This window comes from Spermophilus citellus (assembly GCF_964194105.1).
Source record: "Spermophilus citellus genome assembly, chromosome: 19".
In the NCBI taxonomy this organism is placed as follows: Eukaryota; Metazoa; Chordata; class Mammalia; order Rodentia; family Sciuridae; genus Spermophilus; species Spermophilus citellus.
The window spans coordinates 18,105,382-18,119,426 of NC_138201.1; the positions used below are offsets into that span (position 1 = coordinate 18,105,382).

Below are 14,045 nucleotides of genomic sequence, written 5' to 3' on the forward strand. Positions count from 1 at the left end.
CACGGTGCCTCCGGTGAGACTCGCCACAAAACATCCACCATTCTTGATGGTCACTGTCTCAACTCCCCTGTTACCTGTCTGGTGAAGGCCTCTGGATAAAAATCAAGGTCACTGGGCCCTGAGCAGGGGATAGATATCAGTTCCATTTCTGCTTTACAGATGGGGGATATGGGGGGTGCTCAGCTATCTTGCCATTCCTGGTGTTGATTTCAGGAAAGGAGATTTAGTGAATCAGTTTTCATTGAGGTCACCAGTGAAGTAAAAGACTGATTCCCATAAGAAAAGTAACTATGATAGAAAGCAGCATCAACATTCTCTAGGTGCAGAGAACCGCCTCCTTTTCAGAGAAAAATGGCAGAAACGGGCAATGGGGAAAGAGGTTGGGTGCTCTTGGGCCTCGAAACTCAGACCTCCCCAGGACCTATGTGGATTGCTAAATGAGAGGATGATTAGTGCTCACTGTGGGCCACGGTGAATCCCAAGTATACAGCATGGATTACCTCAATCTTCCCAAGCACCCAGTTAATAGGTGAAGAAATGAATTCGGGGGTGGGCGTGTTTTTAAAACTTGCTTAACACTGCTCTGCTGAACCCAGGGCCTCACACGTGCTAAACAAGTGCTCTACCATTTTAGCTACACCTGCAGCCCTTTTTAAAATTCTTTTGAAGCAGGGGGATCTCAATAAGTTGCCCAGATGGCCTCGAACTTATGATCCTCTTGCCTCAGCCTCTCCACTAGCTGGCAAAAGTATCCTTCACAAGATTCGCTAGTGAGGTCCAGAGGTACAGGTCCCAAACCATTCATTTTTTTCCTTTGGCAAACCAGCTTGTTTTTGATTTGAAAATGGTGTACTTTGAACTTTTTTTCCTCCTGGGTGTTGAACCGAGGGGCGCTCTACCACTGAGCCACATCCCCAGCCCTTTTTATTTTGAGACACGTCCTCCTAAATTGCCCAGGCTGGCCTCTTAACTTGCGATCCTCCTGCCTCAGCCTCTCTCTAGTCGCTGGGATTACCACTGCTCCGGGCTCCAACTCTTCATTTCAAAACTGAAGATTTTGAGAGAGAAAAATGGGTTGATTTGGGGGCTGAATAGCAAGCTCTCAGTTGACTTGGCAGCGGTACCAGGTGTATTGATTTATTTCCTAAGGTAGAGTTCGAGCCTATTTAATTATTTTCCCGTGGGCGGGTGGGGAATTGACTAATTGACAGAACGTGAAAATACAAAAGCTCCCAGGTGGCGGTGGCTATCAGAGCCGCGCACGCCCGCTTGCCCGCGCCCAGCCCGCGGAGCAGGACTACAAATCCCAGGCTGCCCCGCGGCGGCGTGCGGCCTGCCGGGAGGCGCCTCCCGTGATTCCGTGCGGGCGTGGAGACCCGCGAGGAGGAAAGCGGCGCGAGCTACTCCGGGCCCGACGGCTGCCGGCTCGCGTCTCCTCGCGGGCCGCCCTGCCTCCGCCGCCATGCCCATGAAGGGCCGCTTCCCCATCCGCCGCACCCTGCAGTACCTGGCCCAGGGCACCGTGGTGTTCAAGGACTCGGTGAAGGTCATGACGGTGAACTACAACACGCACGGGGAGCTGGGCGAGGGCGCCAGGTCAGTGTCCGGCGGACCGCGACCCGTTCCCGTGCCTCACGCTGCCCGCGTCACCCACCGAACAGACTGAGCGCCGCGGGGCCGCCCGCAGTCGTGACCAGAGGCGCGGGGCAAGGCCCGCCCTTGTCTCCTTCCTCCCGCGTGGTGTGACAAGACCACCCTGAGGAGGCCACCGGACCCTTGGCCCCCATGTGGCTGGAGAGCTGGGGAGGGGCAGCCCAAGGACGCCTGACGTGGCTCGGGTCCCAGCTCTTCCACCTGTGGCATTGGGCGAGCTGCTCCAGCTAGGTGTCCCCGACGGGGACGGTCGCTCCGTCCAGGGGGAGGCGTCAGAGAGAGACGGCTGTTGACATCTAGCCAACCCTTGTTAATGCCACTCAGGCATCACGTCGCCGATTTTTAAGGGCACCCGAGGGATGGGGAGGCCCCTCTGGGGGCTGGCCCGAGGTGCCGCCGCTGCCCACGGGGCGTGGGGCGTGGCGAGTGGGGCTGGGGGCGTGGCGAGTGGGGCTGGGGGCGTGGCGGCGCTGCCACGGGCGGGCCCGTCACCACACAGTGGGGCGAGTTACGCAGCTGTCCCCGCTTAAGGGAAACGCGGGGTGGTCAGCCTGGAGTGGGAACTGGGGCGTGGCACTTGGCGAGTGAAAAGGCTTGAACTGACCCCTGCGCGTCTCTGCGCTCTTCAGGTGTCAGAGTGACCCTGGAATGTGGGGACTTCAGCAGGGTCGGAGCAAATACCCGGACAGAGCGGGAGTCTGGGAGGGAGCACAGTGGGAGGAAGCTCCTTGTGGAGCGAGTGTCCCACGGGAAGGGCTTGGAGGGCAGGGTTGATGGAAAGAGCCAGAAGCCTCCTCGTAGCCATTGCTCTAAGCAGGTGAGGCCCAGAGCTCGGGCCTGCTTATATGGGATCAGCGGGGTGAGGGCTTCCAGAGGACTTGGGCTTGGGGAGAATGGGCGCCCACACAGTCCTTCATAACCCACTGACTGGCCCCATGTCGCCTGCCAGCCTTTGCTCATTCAAGGGCCCTCCGCATTTTTTTTTTTTCTTCCCTTTTCTTTTTGGTCCCAGGAATTGAACCTAGGGGCGCTTAAGCACTGAGCCATATCCCCAGTCCTTTTAATTTTTTTATTTAGAGACAGGGTCACCCTGCGTTGCTTTGGGACTTGCTAAGTTGCCGAGGCTGGCTTTGAACTCGTGACCCTTCTGCCTCAGCCTCCCAAGCCGCTGAGATTACAGGAGTGTGCCCTTGTGCCTGGTGGCTCTCAGGATTTCTTTTGCCCCAAGACCTTACTCCATTCCAGGTGCCAGTGGCCAGTACTGTAGCCTCAGGCGAGCCAAAGCCAAGGGTGTCCACTGGGTAGTGGGAGTGGCCTGAGTGTAGGAGGGCTCAGTCAGTGCTCACCTCTGACAATGGAGGCCCAGAGCAGTCACAGCCACAGCCTTGAGTGTCCCAGCTGTGTGACCCCGGGCACTTAGCACCTCAGTTTTCTTAGTTGCCAAAGCCCACCTCCCAGGGTTGTCCTGAGTGTGGAGGAGTAAGAGGCCCAACCAAATTTCAGGACAGTGCAGCAGGTACCAACTGGAATTTCCATCATCTGCCCTTAATTCTGTCCTTACTTCAGCAAGAACCGCCCTGGGGGGTGGGAGGTGCACCAAAACCTTTTGGGAGCCTTGTGACATTTTCATCTCAGCAGTTTCAGGCCTTGTCCTGGTTCATCTGCACGAGGTTCTGTGGTGTTGGGAATCACTCTGCTGTGGAGTGTGACCAGCAGGGACCGGGTGAGCCCAGAGGTGGAGTGGGGAGTCTGCAGGGCCTCTGATCCACCCCTGGAGTTAGCCACTCTCAACTCTTAATTTCAAGTTCACCTCCATGTAAGTAATAACAAACCCAGAGAGGCCCCTCTTGGGTTTTGAGCGGTAGGTTACAGGGCAGAGGAGGCGGACCCAGAGGGCTGCTGACAGGGACCTGCTGCTGAACCAGGGGAAAGAAAGTGCTGCTCTGTCACCAGCACTTTCCATCAGCGGAACTCACCTAGTGGCCAGCAGCGTGGCAGAGGTGGTGAGGTCAGCTCTGGGGCAGGAAGGTCTGGACACGGCTGTACGCTGCTTGTTTTTCTTGTGCTGCTGGGGATGGGACCTGCCAGAGTTGATTTCCTCAGTCCTCTCCCCTTGTTCTGTCCCTGGGCTGTCACAGATGAGCCCACAGTAGATCTCAGGGTATGAAAGTGTGAAAGCAGAGGTGGAATTGTTGACTTAAGATCTGTGTTTTCGAGCTGGGGATGTGGCTCAAGTGGTAGCGCACTTGCCTGGCATGCAGGCCGCCCCGGTTCGATCCTCAGCACCACATACAAACAAAGATGTTGTGTCTGCCGAGAACTAAAAAAATAAATATTAAAAAATTCTCTCTTTAAAAAAAAAGAAATAGATCTGTGCTTTCAAAAAAAGTGAAGGCAATTTACATTTATGTCTCTACATATTTCTCTCAGTATTGAGGAATGAACCCCAGGGGGTGCTCTACCCCTGAGCTACAACCCCAATCCTCTTTGAGACAGGGTCTTCTAATTGTCCAGCCTTAAACGTGCATGTTGCACCATACCTAGCCCCAATATATATTCTTTTGTTGTTTTTGTTCTGGTACAGGCCAGTGAATCCAGGGGTGCTTCACCACTGAGCCACATCCCCAGCCCTTTTTTTATTTTGAGATAATGCCTTGCTAAGTTGCTTAGGGCCTCACTAAGTTGTTGAGGCTGGCCTTCAACTTGTGATCCTTCTGCCTCAGCCTCCCAAGCCACTGGGATCACAGGTGTGCGTCACCACACCCATTCCAGTTTATATTCTTCATGAAATGTTTCCTTTCTTCTGTAACTTTTTTTAAAAAAGTTAATCATCGAAGATGAAAAAGAATCATTTTAATTTACATGAGTTGAATGGGAAGGTTCTAGAACATAGGATAATGGGCCATTTCCCTTTCTCTTCCTCTGCGCTGCGTAGCAGTGGCCCTTGCCTGTCAGTTTTATTAACCATGTGTACGATTCTGTCTCAAGGGAATGGACCTTTGGTTTATGTTTTGGGAACATATTTCTTCTGATCTGGCAAATGCTGACTGTTGGTCAACTCTGCTGTGCAGACATTCTGATGCGGTTGTGGGGATCCGTCTTGGGAACATTCTGGCTCAAGGTCTTCCTCCACACCTGCACTGTAGACCATTCCTTTATTTCAAAGTTGGGGCCTGACCTGGACACACTGCACACCCAGGGGTCCCGCTGGATGGGCTTCACCCAACTGCCTGCTGTGCGGGCATCAGACCGAGGTGTGGACCTGTTGGGATTCTATTTTTCCTTTTAAATCTTTGGTCAGTTTTTGGGGAGTGTGCCACAGGTGGGCTTTTGATTTCTTTCCCCTGAGTGAATAACCGGGAGTCCCTGCACTGTGGGGGGCACATGGTGGGGGATCCTTTCCAGCTACAGTTCTGCCTTTTGCGGGTTAGTGTCCTCTGAGAATCCAAGGCAAGCTCTGGACACTCTCGAGAGCGGTCCATGTGTGCTCCACATTTTATGGTCAAACCCCTGTGACATTGGGTCGTTTCTTCTATTTGCAGGAAATTCGTGTTTTTCAACATTCCTCAGATCCAGTACAAGAACCCCTGGGTGCAGATCATGATGTTCAAGAACATGACCCCGACGCCCTTCCTGCGCTTCTACCTGGGTGAGTGCCGGGTCCTGGCTGGGCCCTGGGGGCCGTCTGGGCGGCATCTGAAAGACGCTTCTTTCCACCGCAGCAGTTGGGGTCTGAGAAAGCACCTCCCTCGTGTCCCCTGCCAGGGCCCTCGGTGGCCTCCGATCTGGACACCTCCCCCCACCTCTCCTGCCTCACCTCCAGTGATCTCCTGCTCACGGGCTGGTTTTTGCACAATCTCTTGTTGCGTGGTGCAGAAAGGCCTCGCCCTGTGTCCGGACCCCTTTCTACCCGCCGCGTTTTCTTGTTTAACCAAATAAGACTTTCAAGGGGCTGGAGATGTCGCTGTGGTGAGGCCCTGGGCTGCGTCCCCAGTACTGGGGTCCTGTGGGAGGGGTCTGGGCACACGGGGTCCTTGTGGCAGGGGTGTTGAGGTTAACGGTTGATTGGCATTTTGGAGAGCCACGCCCATGTCCGGGGTTGTGCTGGCCAAAAAGCAGGGGGTTGCTGCTGGGAGGTCCCTACCCCTCGCGGCTTCAGCGGCGCTCAGTTCTCCACAGCTCACGGATGGCTCCTGAAAAGTTCGGCCAGCGAAGGCAGATCAGGGACCAGAGGGCTGGCCTCGGTGGCCCCTCGTCTTCGGGACCCTGCGCGGCGGCTCTCCCGTTTCTTCCGCAGTGAAGGCAGAACAGGGCTTACCGGGCTGGTGGCTCCAGGGACCCGCAGGTGGGCGAACGGACCTGCCCTTCCCTCCTGCCTCTGCGGGGTGCCCGGGCCCCCTGGGAGAGGCCCGTCCAACTCCGGCTCTCTGCCCTGGGGAGGCACTCCAAGCAGGAGAAACCTAGTGAGAGAACATGCTGGAACATCATTGCTCTGACCAGCACGAACCTGGAGCTGGGGCCCAGGGCGCAGAGAGGGTGATGGTGGCACCCGTGTGTGTGCGCGAATGTCTGGGGGCTGCGCTGGAGCCCAGCCCAGGGGTTTGGAGCTTGCTGGGCCAGGGCCCCGCCTGCAGCTGCAGCGCAGGCCTTGTGTTTTATAAAGTTAATTATGGAGCCGCTGCTCAGAAGCACAGGGGCAGAGGCACTGACGGGATGGAGGAGCGGCTGTCCTGGTCTGTGTCCTCCAGCCCTCAGTGGAGAAGCACAGTTTCAGTCCTGGTGTTGTTCCTCCCTCTCCCAGAGGCGAGCCTGCTGGGGCTTCTCTCACCCAGAGATGTTTTGTCTCGGCTTCAGATAAGTGTGGTCTCCTGGTCTGTCTTTTTGGATGGTGGAGGGTGGACAGAAGACTGTCCCTGCCTGGGAGATGGGTGACTGTCAGGGCACAAGGTAGGTGGGTGGGTCATCCAGCAAGACCACTCCCTTGGGCCGGGATCATTGTGCTAGCCACGTGCCCCCTGTGGGAGAGGAGTCCCCTGCACAGCACTGTGCTCTGGTCCCTGGGAGCTGCAGCCCACCAGGAGGGCTGGGGGTCCGGTGTTTCGTGAGGCTTCTTTCTCCCTCGCCTTCTTGATATTTGTCGTCCTTATTGTGAATGGGCAATTGATCATTTGGAGCGTTGGGTAGAACCCCGGGCCTTGAGTGTACTGAGCCCGCTCAGCTAGTTCATGGGCTTTTGTTTAGAGACAGGGTCTCACTATGATGCCCAGGTTGGCCTCCAATTCCTGGGCTCCAACGATCCTCCTGCCTTGGCCTCCTGAGTAGCTGGGACCACAGGTACAGCCTTTGTTCCTGGCTTCTGTTTATTTTCATTGCTGAGTGATACTCCACTGTAGGGACACACCACAGTGGTTTACCCATTCCCCTGCTGAGGGTGCTGGGGCTTTTGCTAGGTGCTGAGATATTGGGGTGAGACTTATTGGAGAGAAGACCTTGAAAGATAAAGGGCTGCAGGAGGCGGGGCAGGGGAATGGCCGGATCTCTCTCTGGGACAGGAGGTCTGGGGAGGGGGAGCTGCAGATGACAACACAGCTGAGAGAGTCAGCCCCAGGCCTGTCCCATCTCTGCTGGGCAGAATGTCCCTGAGAGTGCGGGCTTAACCTGGGGTGCAGCAGACCCCAGAGGCACAGTGACGGGGCTGCCAGCTGGCTGGTACTTGAGGGAGCTCTTCTGAGGGGAAAGCTGAGCAGGTCTCGCTGCAGCACAGCCCCACAAGCTGAGTGGGCTGAAAAGAAAGGAGTTTACTTCTTACAGTTGTGTGGGTTTTTGTTGTTGTTGTTTTCCTTAATTGTACAGGGATTGAACCCGGGGTTCACTGAGCCACATGCCCAGCCCTTTTTATTAAACACAGGGTCTCGCTGAGTTGCTTAGGGCTTCCCTAAGTTGCTGAGGCTGGCTTTGAACTCATAATCCTCCTGCCTTGGCCTCCTGGGATTAGACATGCTCCCCTATGCTGAGCTTGTTTCTTACAGTTCCAGAGTCTGGGAATGCCAGAGTGCAGGGCCAATTCTGGTGAGGGCCCTTCCTGCGTCTAGACCAGCAGAGGACGTCACAGGGTGAGAGCAAGTGTGAGGCTGGGGTCTCTCCATCTGATAGAGCCACTGATGCCTGTGTGGAAGCCCCACCCTCCTGACCTCACCTAACCTTAATCCTCCCAGAGGCCCCCCTCCAAGTACCACCAACATATCAATTTGGGAATTGAGTTTCCAACACATGACCTTTGGGGGAACACATTAAAACCATGGCACATCTGCTAGGTGTGGTGGTGCACACCTGTAATCCTGGGACCAGGAGGCTGAGGCAAGAGGATCACAAGTTAGAGGCCAGCCTCAGCAACTTGGCGAGACCCATCAAAAATGTAAAGAGCCCCTAAGTTCAACCCCCCAGTACCGCAAAACAACAGCAGAAACCACTGCACACCTGCAGAGTCCCACGTGCTGTGACAGATGGCGTGTCCCTAGGTTGTTCCAAGGGATTGGGGCATGGGCATCTTTACAAAAAAGCACTATGTAATATGGTATATATCATATAATATGTCTAAATAATAATAAAATGTTATTCTGTTGGGAGGGGGATCATTATTCTTTAAGATTTAAATTTCAGCCATTCCAGAGGTTGGATGCAGTGCAGTGTGCTTAGCATGCCCAGGGTCCTGGGTTCAGTCCCTGTCAGTAAAAAAAAAAAAAAAAAAAAAAAGGCATCCAGTGGTGTGTGTCTCATTGCAGGTTTCTGGGTTCTGTTGTCTGTCTTAGCTCCTTAGGGTTCTGCATAGTCACTGATACCCAACAGCTCAGATGTGCACGGAAACTGACTTCATTTGGTGACCCTTCCCTCCCAGCCCCCTTCTCTCCGTTCTCCCTCCTCTATTGTGTAGGCTCCTGAGGTGCTAGGATTATAGGCTTGTGCCACTGCTCCCGGCCTATCCCTAGTTTTTTGAGGATTCTTGGTCATTGCCATTCTGACTGGAGTGAGATGAAATCTCAGTGTAGTTTTGATTTGCATTTCTCTAATTGTATTTATTCTGTGAAGTGTCTGTTCAGTTCCTTAGCCCATTTGCTGATTGGATTATTATTATTATTTTTTTGGTGTTAAGTTTTTTGAGTTCTTTTAAGTCCTTTATAAGTTGGTGCTCTGAGGTACATGTGGTAAAGATTTTCTCTCCTTCTGTGGGTGCTCTCTTCACATTATTGTTTCCTTTGCTGAGAAGAAGCTTTTTAGTTTAAATGTATCCCATTTATTGATTTTTGATTTTACTTGTTGTGCTTTAGGAGTCTTATTAATAAGGAAGGCAGTTCCTGAGCTGACCTGGTGAAGAATTGGGCCTACTGTTTCTTCTGCTAGGCGCAGGGCCTCTGTTCTGGTGCCTAAATCCTTGATCTGCTTTGAGTTAAGTTTTGTGCATGGTGAGAGAGGGGGGTTTAATTTCATTACTACGTAATGGATTTCCAGTTTTCCCAGCACCATTTGTTAAAGAGGCTAGCTTTTCTCCAATTCTTTGTCTCTCTGTCTTCTCTTCTGTACCATTTTGTCTGTTTTGGTGCCAGTACCAACCACACCGTTTTTGTTGTTATAGCTCCCTAAAGTCTGGTATAGTGATGCCTTTTGCTAAGGATTGCTTTGGCTATTCTGGGTCTCTTATTTTTCTAAATGAATTTCATGATTGTTTTTGTCCATTTCTATGAAGAATGTCATTGAGTTTTAATAGGAATTGCATTAAATCTGTTTAATGCTTTTGGTATTATGGCCGTTTTGACAGTGTTATTCTGCCTATCCAGTAGTGTGGGAGATGATTTTATCTTCTAAGGTCTTCTTCAATTCCATTCTTTGGTGTTTTGTAGTTTTCAGATCGATTCCCAATTATTTTATTTTTTTGAGGCTATTGTGAATGGGGTAGTTTTCTTAATTTCTTTCAGTGGATTCATCACTGATGAATAGGAATGCATTTGATTTATGGGTGTTAATTTTATTTCCTACTTTGCTGAATTCACTTATTCTAGGAGTTTTTTGCTGGAATTTTTAAATATAGAATATAGAATCTAAATATAGAATCATGTCATCAGTAAATAATGATAATTTGAGTTCTTCTTTTCCTATTTGTATTCCTTTAATTTCTTTCTTCTGTCTAATTGCTCTGGCTCGAGTCTCAAGCACAGTGTTGAGTGAAAGTGGTGAAAGAGGGCATCCTTGTTCCGGTTTTTAGGGGGAATCCTTTCAATTTTTCTCCATTAGAATGATGCTGGCCTTGGGTTTAGCATAGACAGCTTTTACAGTGTTTAGGTATGTTCCTAGTGTGCCTAGTTTCTCTAGTGTTCTGAACAGGAAGTGTGCTGTACTTTGTCAAATGTCTTTTCTGCATCTATTGAGATGATCATATGATTCTTGTCTCTAAGTCTGTTCATTTGATGAATCACATATATTGATTTCCGTATGTTGAATCAACCTTGTGTCCCTGGGATGAACCCCACTGGATCGTGGTGCACTATCTTTTTACTGTATTTTTGTATGCAATTTGCCAGAATTTTATTGGTAATTTTTGCCTCTATGTTCATCAGGATTATTGGTCTGAAGTTTTGTTTTCTTGGTGTGTCTTTTTCTGGTTTTGGTATCAGATGCTAGCTTCAAAAGAATGAATTTGGAAGGGTTCCCTCCTTTTTTATTTCATGGAATAATTTGAGGAGTATTGGTGTTAGTTCTTAATTGAAGGCCTTGTAGAACTCTCCTGAGAATCCATCTGGTCCTGGGCTTTTCTCAGTTGGTAGGCTTTTGATGATATTTTCTATTTCATTGCTTGAAATTGATGTTTAAATTGTGTATATCCTCCTGATTCAGTTTTGGTGGGTTGTATGTTTCTAGAAATTTGTCAATGTCTTTGAGATTTTCTATTTCATTGGAATATGTTTCAAAATAGTTTCTTCTGATTATCTTCTGTATTTCAGTACTGTCTGTTGTGATATTTCCTTTTTCATCATGAATTCTAGTAATTTGAGTTTTTCTGTTCATTTGTGACTAATAGTTTATTGATTTTATTTTTCAAAGAACCGACTTTTGTGTCAGTTTTTTGGATTGTTTCTTTTGTTTCAATTTCATTAATTTCAGGTCTGATTTTAATTATTTTCTGTCTTCTACTTTTGGTATTGATTTGTTCTTTTTCTAGGGCTTTGAGATATAATGTTAGGTTATTTTTTTGTGGACTTTCTATTCTTGTAATGAATGAGCCCAATGAAGTGAACTCTTCCGTGAGTTGCCTTCATAGTGTCCCAGAGATTTTGATATCTCATTTACCTCTAAGTATTTTTTTATTTGATCCCTGATTTCTTCTGCTAGCCATTGGTCATTCAGTAGTGTATTATTTAATGAAAGAATGATCAAGGCTTGCTGTCGGGGGAAAATGCCCCTTTATTGAGGAACAGCTCTGCATATTTATAGAGCCAGGGGTGGTTTGACAGTTATGACAGTTTAATGGTTGAAGGGTTTGACAGTTGGCATGGGGTGTTTTTTGATTGGTGGGTAAGGATCATGTGAGCCAGCAGGGCTAGTCTGATTGGTGGGTAAGGATCATGTGAGCCAGCAGGGCTCACCATTGGACGGCTCTTCTTGGGGGATGGGGAAGTTAGTCTTTGGAGCTGGGGTGACTCCCAACATTCCCCCCTCTTTGTTACTAAATGAGATTGGGTGTCGACTCATTCTAGCTGCTTCCTGCTGAGATGGGGGTGGTGTGGGAGTATCGGAGAGGAGGGAAGTAAGGAGCCCCCACAGGAGGGCAGAGAAGACCAGTATAACTTCAGGAACCAGATCAGTGAAGGTTCCTTGCCACCACAGATCCATGATAATGTCAGTCTGTTTGGTATAGGTCTCGACTGGAGTATTATCAGTAGCCAGGAGTTGGTAGTTCCTGAGGAGAAGCTGGTTAAAAGCTTGATTAGAAATTTTTTACCCACCTGAGTCTGAATGAACTTTATGATAAAGGGAAGGAACAGGTACAGGGAGTTTTTATAGCCCAAATCTAATGGGGTCTGTGGGTCTGCAAGCTGCACAAGGGGGGTTAAGTGTTCAGCCTTGAGTGGAGGCTTGGGCGTTTGGGCTTGAAGCAAACAGGTGATAAAGAACCAGACGGAGAGTTTGAGAGGCCAGGTCATCCTGCAGCTAACTTTGTTTGGCATGCCCTGCAGACCAGCCTGTCCTGCACCTAACACCCTCAACTCCACTCTTCATTCCTAGTCCAATGTAGCTCCCTCCCCTCTCTATTAAGGCTGCTCTTCAAACTCCCTCCTACCTGGGTGTCTCTGAAAGCAGCTGGCTTCTCTCTTGACCTTTCTCTGGCCCTTGGGTCCCGAAATATGACTGTGCCCAGCTTTCCCTGGTCTTGTCTCTCTTCACACCAAGAAAGCACGGGCTTTGTAATAAAGAAGGCAGCTTCTCTCACGCCCTGAACAAAGGCGGCCAAGGGAGGACCGTGCCCATTGTTACCATGTTTCCCTTTGAGAGCAGTCAGATCTCTCCAGGTCTTATGTGAAACACCTCAACCTTAAATACTGAGACTTGAAATTCTTACGAAACTGGGAGGGTGAACAAAACACACACGCTCCTCCTTAGGCCCAGAAGGCAACTGGTAAAGTGCTCCCTTATGATAAAGGTAGTTCACACTTATTCAGGGGTCACCATGCTCCGGACACCTGAGTGGTTTGTCAGAAGGACAACACACAATGGTCCCACAACCAGCCAGATCCAAGCAAGTAGGGGGTCTCTAAGGAGGAGAAGGGAGTCTGGCTGGAGGGGTCCTTAGGGTCACTTGGCCAGACATAGGGCAAAGAGAGGACCCAAGAGGGGCCAGAAATGAGGGGGAGCATTAGGTATTGAGCTAAGAAGGGGGACACGGGAGAGGCGGAGCTTGAGGGGATCTTGTGGGCAGGGATGACAAGAGTACTTAATGACAGGTGACGATCGTTGGCTCTTCTGATGAATGTGTAGGAGCACTGGGCTTAAGTCTGGAAATGAGACTCCACGGGGTAAGTTGGTTGGTTATTAGACAGCTTGAGTTGGCTGCCAAGGGAGTGCACATAGTCACCTGAGCAGGACCCTCCCATTTTGGTTTTAGAGGGGGCTTTCCCCCGGTGGGCAATAGTAAACAAGTTGACCAGGTGTTAAGGAGGCGGGGTTTTGAGAGACTGGGGTCAGGAAGGAGCCCGTCTTGATAGCACCAGAGTTCAGAGCGTAGATGGAAGAAGAGGGGCAGGGCATAGGTTTCGGAGATGGGTCGGGGTTCTGTAGACAGTCCGGGAGGAACGAAGGGACGGCCATACATGACTTCGAAAGGTGAGAGGTTAGAAGGCTTCTTTGGCAGGGCTCTAATGTGCAGTAAAACCAAGGGGAGCACCTTGACCCATGCAGGCTTAATTCCATGGTGAGCTTGAGGGTCTCTTTAAAGGACCCATTGGTCCTTTCAACCTCTCCAGAAGCCTGGGGGCGGTAAGGGCAATGCAGATGCCAAGGGAGTGATAGCACTAGGCCAGTCCCTGAGTTATCTGCGAGGTGAATTCTGGACCATTGTCTGATTGAATAGAAGTGGGCATCCCGAAACGGGGGATTATGTGAGTAAGCAACAGATCAACTACTGTAGAGGCCCGTTTGTTAGAAGTGGGGAAAGGCTCCAACCCATCCCAGAAAAGTATGACTGCGGGCCTGATGAGAAGGGAAAGGTTTAGGTTCTAATGCAGTATTGGTATTGGTTCTCTGACAGATCCGACAAGCGGAAGTGATCTGTTGTAGGAGGGTCTTACCACGTGGGGAAAGGTGAAAAAGGAGTGAAGGAAAGTTAGTGAGGCTCTGTGGACTAACATGGAATAGAGAGTGAAGAAGCTGGAAGAGTGAACTGTTGGGGATCTTTGGGCCGCTCCCCGGTGGTAACGAAGAGTAGTGGAGAGGAAGTAAAGCTCTGTAGGGGGCTGATCGAGCTGCTTGATCGGCCTTGGAATTCCCCACAGTAGTCAGGGAGGAGTCAGTTTGGGGCCTTTCAATGGATTATTCCCAGTTGGGAAGCCAGCCTGGAGGCTCGTAGTAGGCCAGAAATAAGTGTGGAATTAATGACTGCCGTCCCTCTGGTGGTCAGTAGCCCCTTTCTTTCCAAATGGCTGCGTGGGAGGTCAGGATATGGAAGACGTATTTGGAATCTATATATAGGGAGAGGGTTTTTCCTCTGCTAGCTCACATGCCCTTGTGGCAGCTATGAGTTCAGCTTGGTGGTTGGTGGTATTGGGTGGGAGAGGTTTGGCCTCTATGATGGATGAGAGGGAAATGACAGCATACCCCGCCACTCTCACCCCTTTGTGTATAAAGGA

At 50.6% G+C, this 14,045-nt stretch overlaps 1 protein-coding gene across 3 annotated transcripts in view; it reads left to right on the forward strand.

Moving 5' to 3' along the window:
- The first annotated feature begins 1,333 nt into the window (after window positions 1-1,333).
- The window catches only part of MRPS25 (mitochondrial ribosomal protein S25), a 57,881-nt gene continuing 45,169 nt past the window's right edge, over window positions 1,334-14,045 (forward strand). For 2 of the 3 annotated variants that reach the window (XM_081276055.1, XM_081276056.1), the window contains exons 1-2: window positions 1,334-1,596; window positions 5,196-5,302. In XM_081276055.1, the coding sequence (XP_081132181.1) occupies window positions 1,463-1,596; window positions 5,196-5,302 (241 nt within the window). In that variant the 5' untranslated portion in view covers window positions 1,334-1,462. The remainder of the gene's footprint in view (window positions 1,597-5,195; window positions 5,303-14,045) is intronic. The other variant, XM_081276054.1, reaches the window with a different exon arrangement.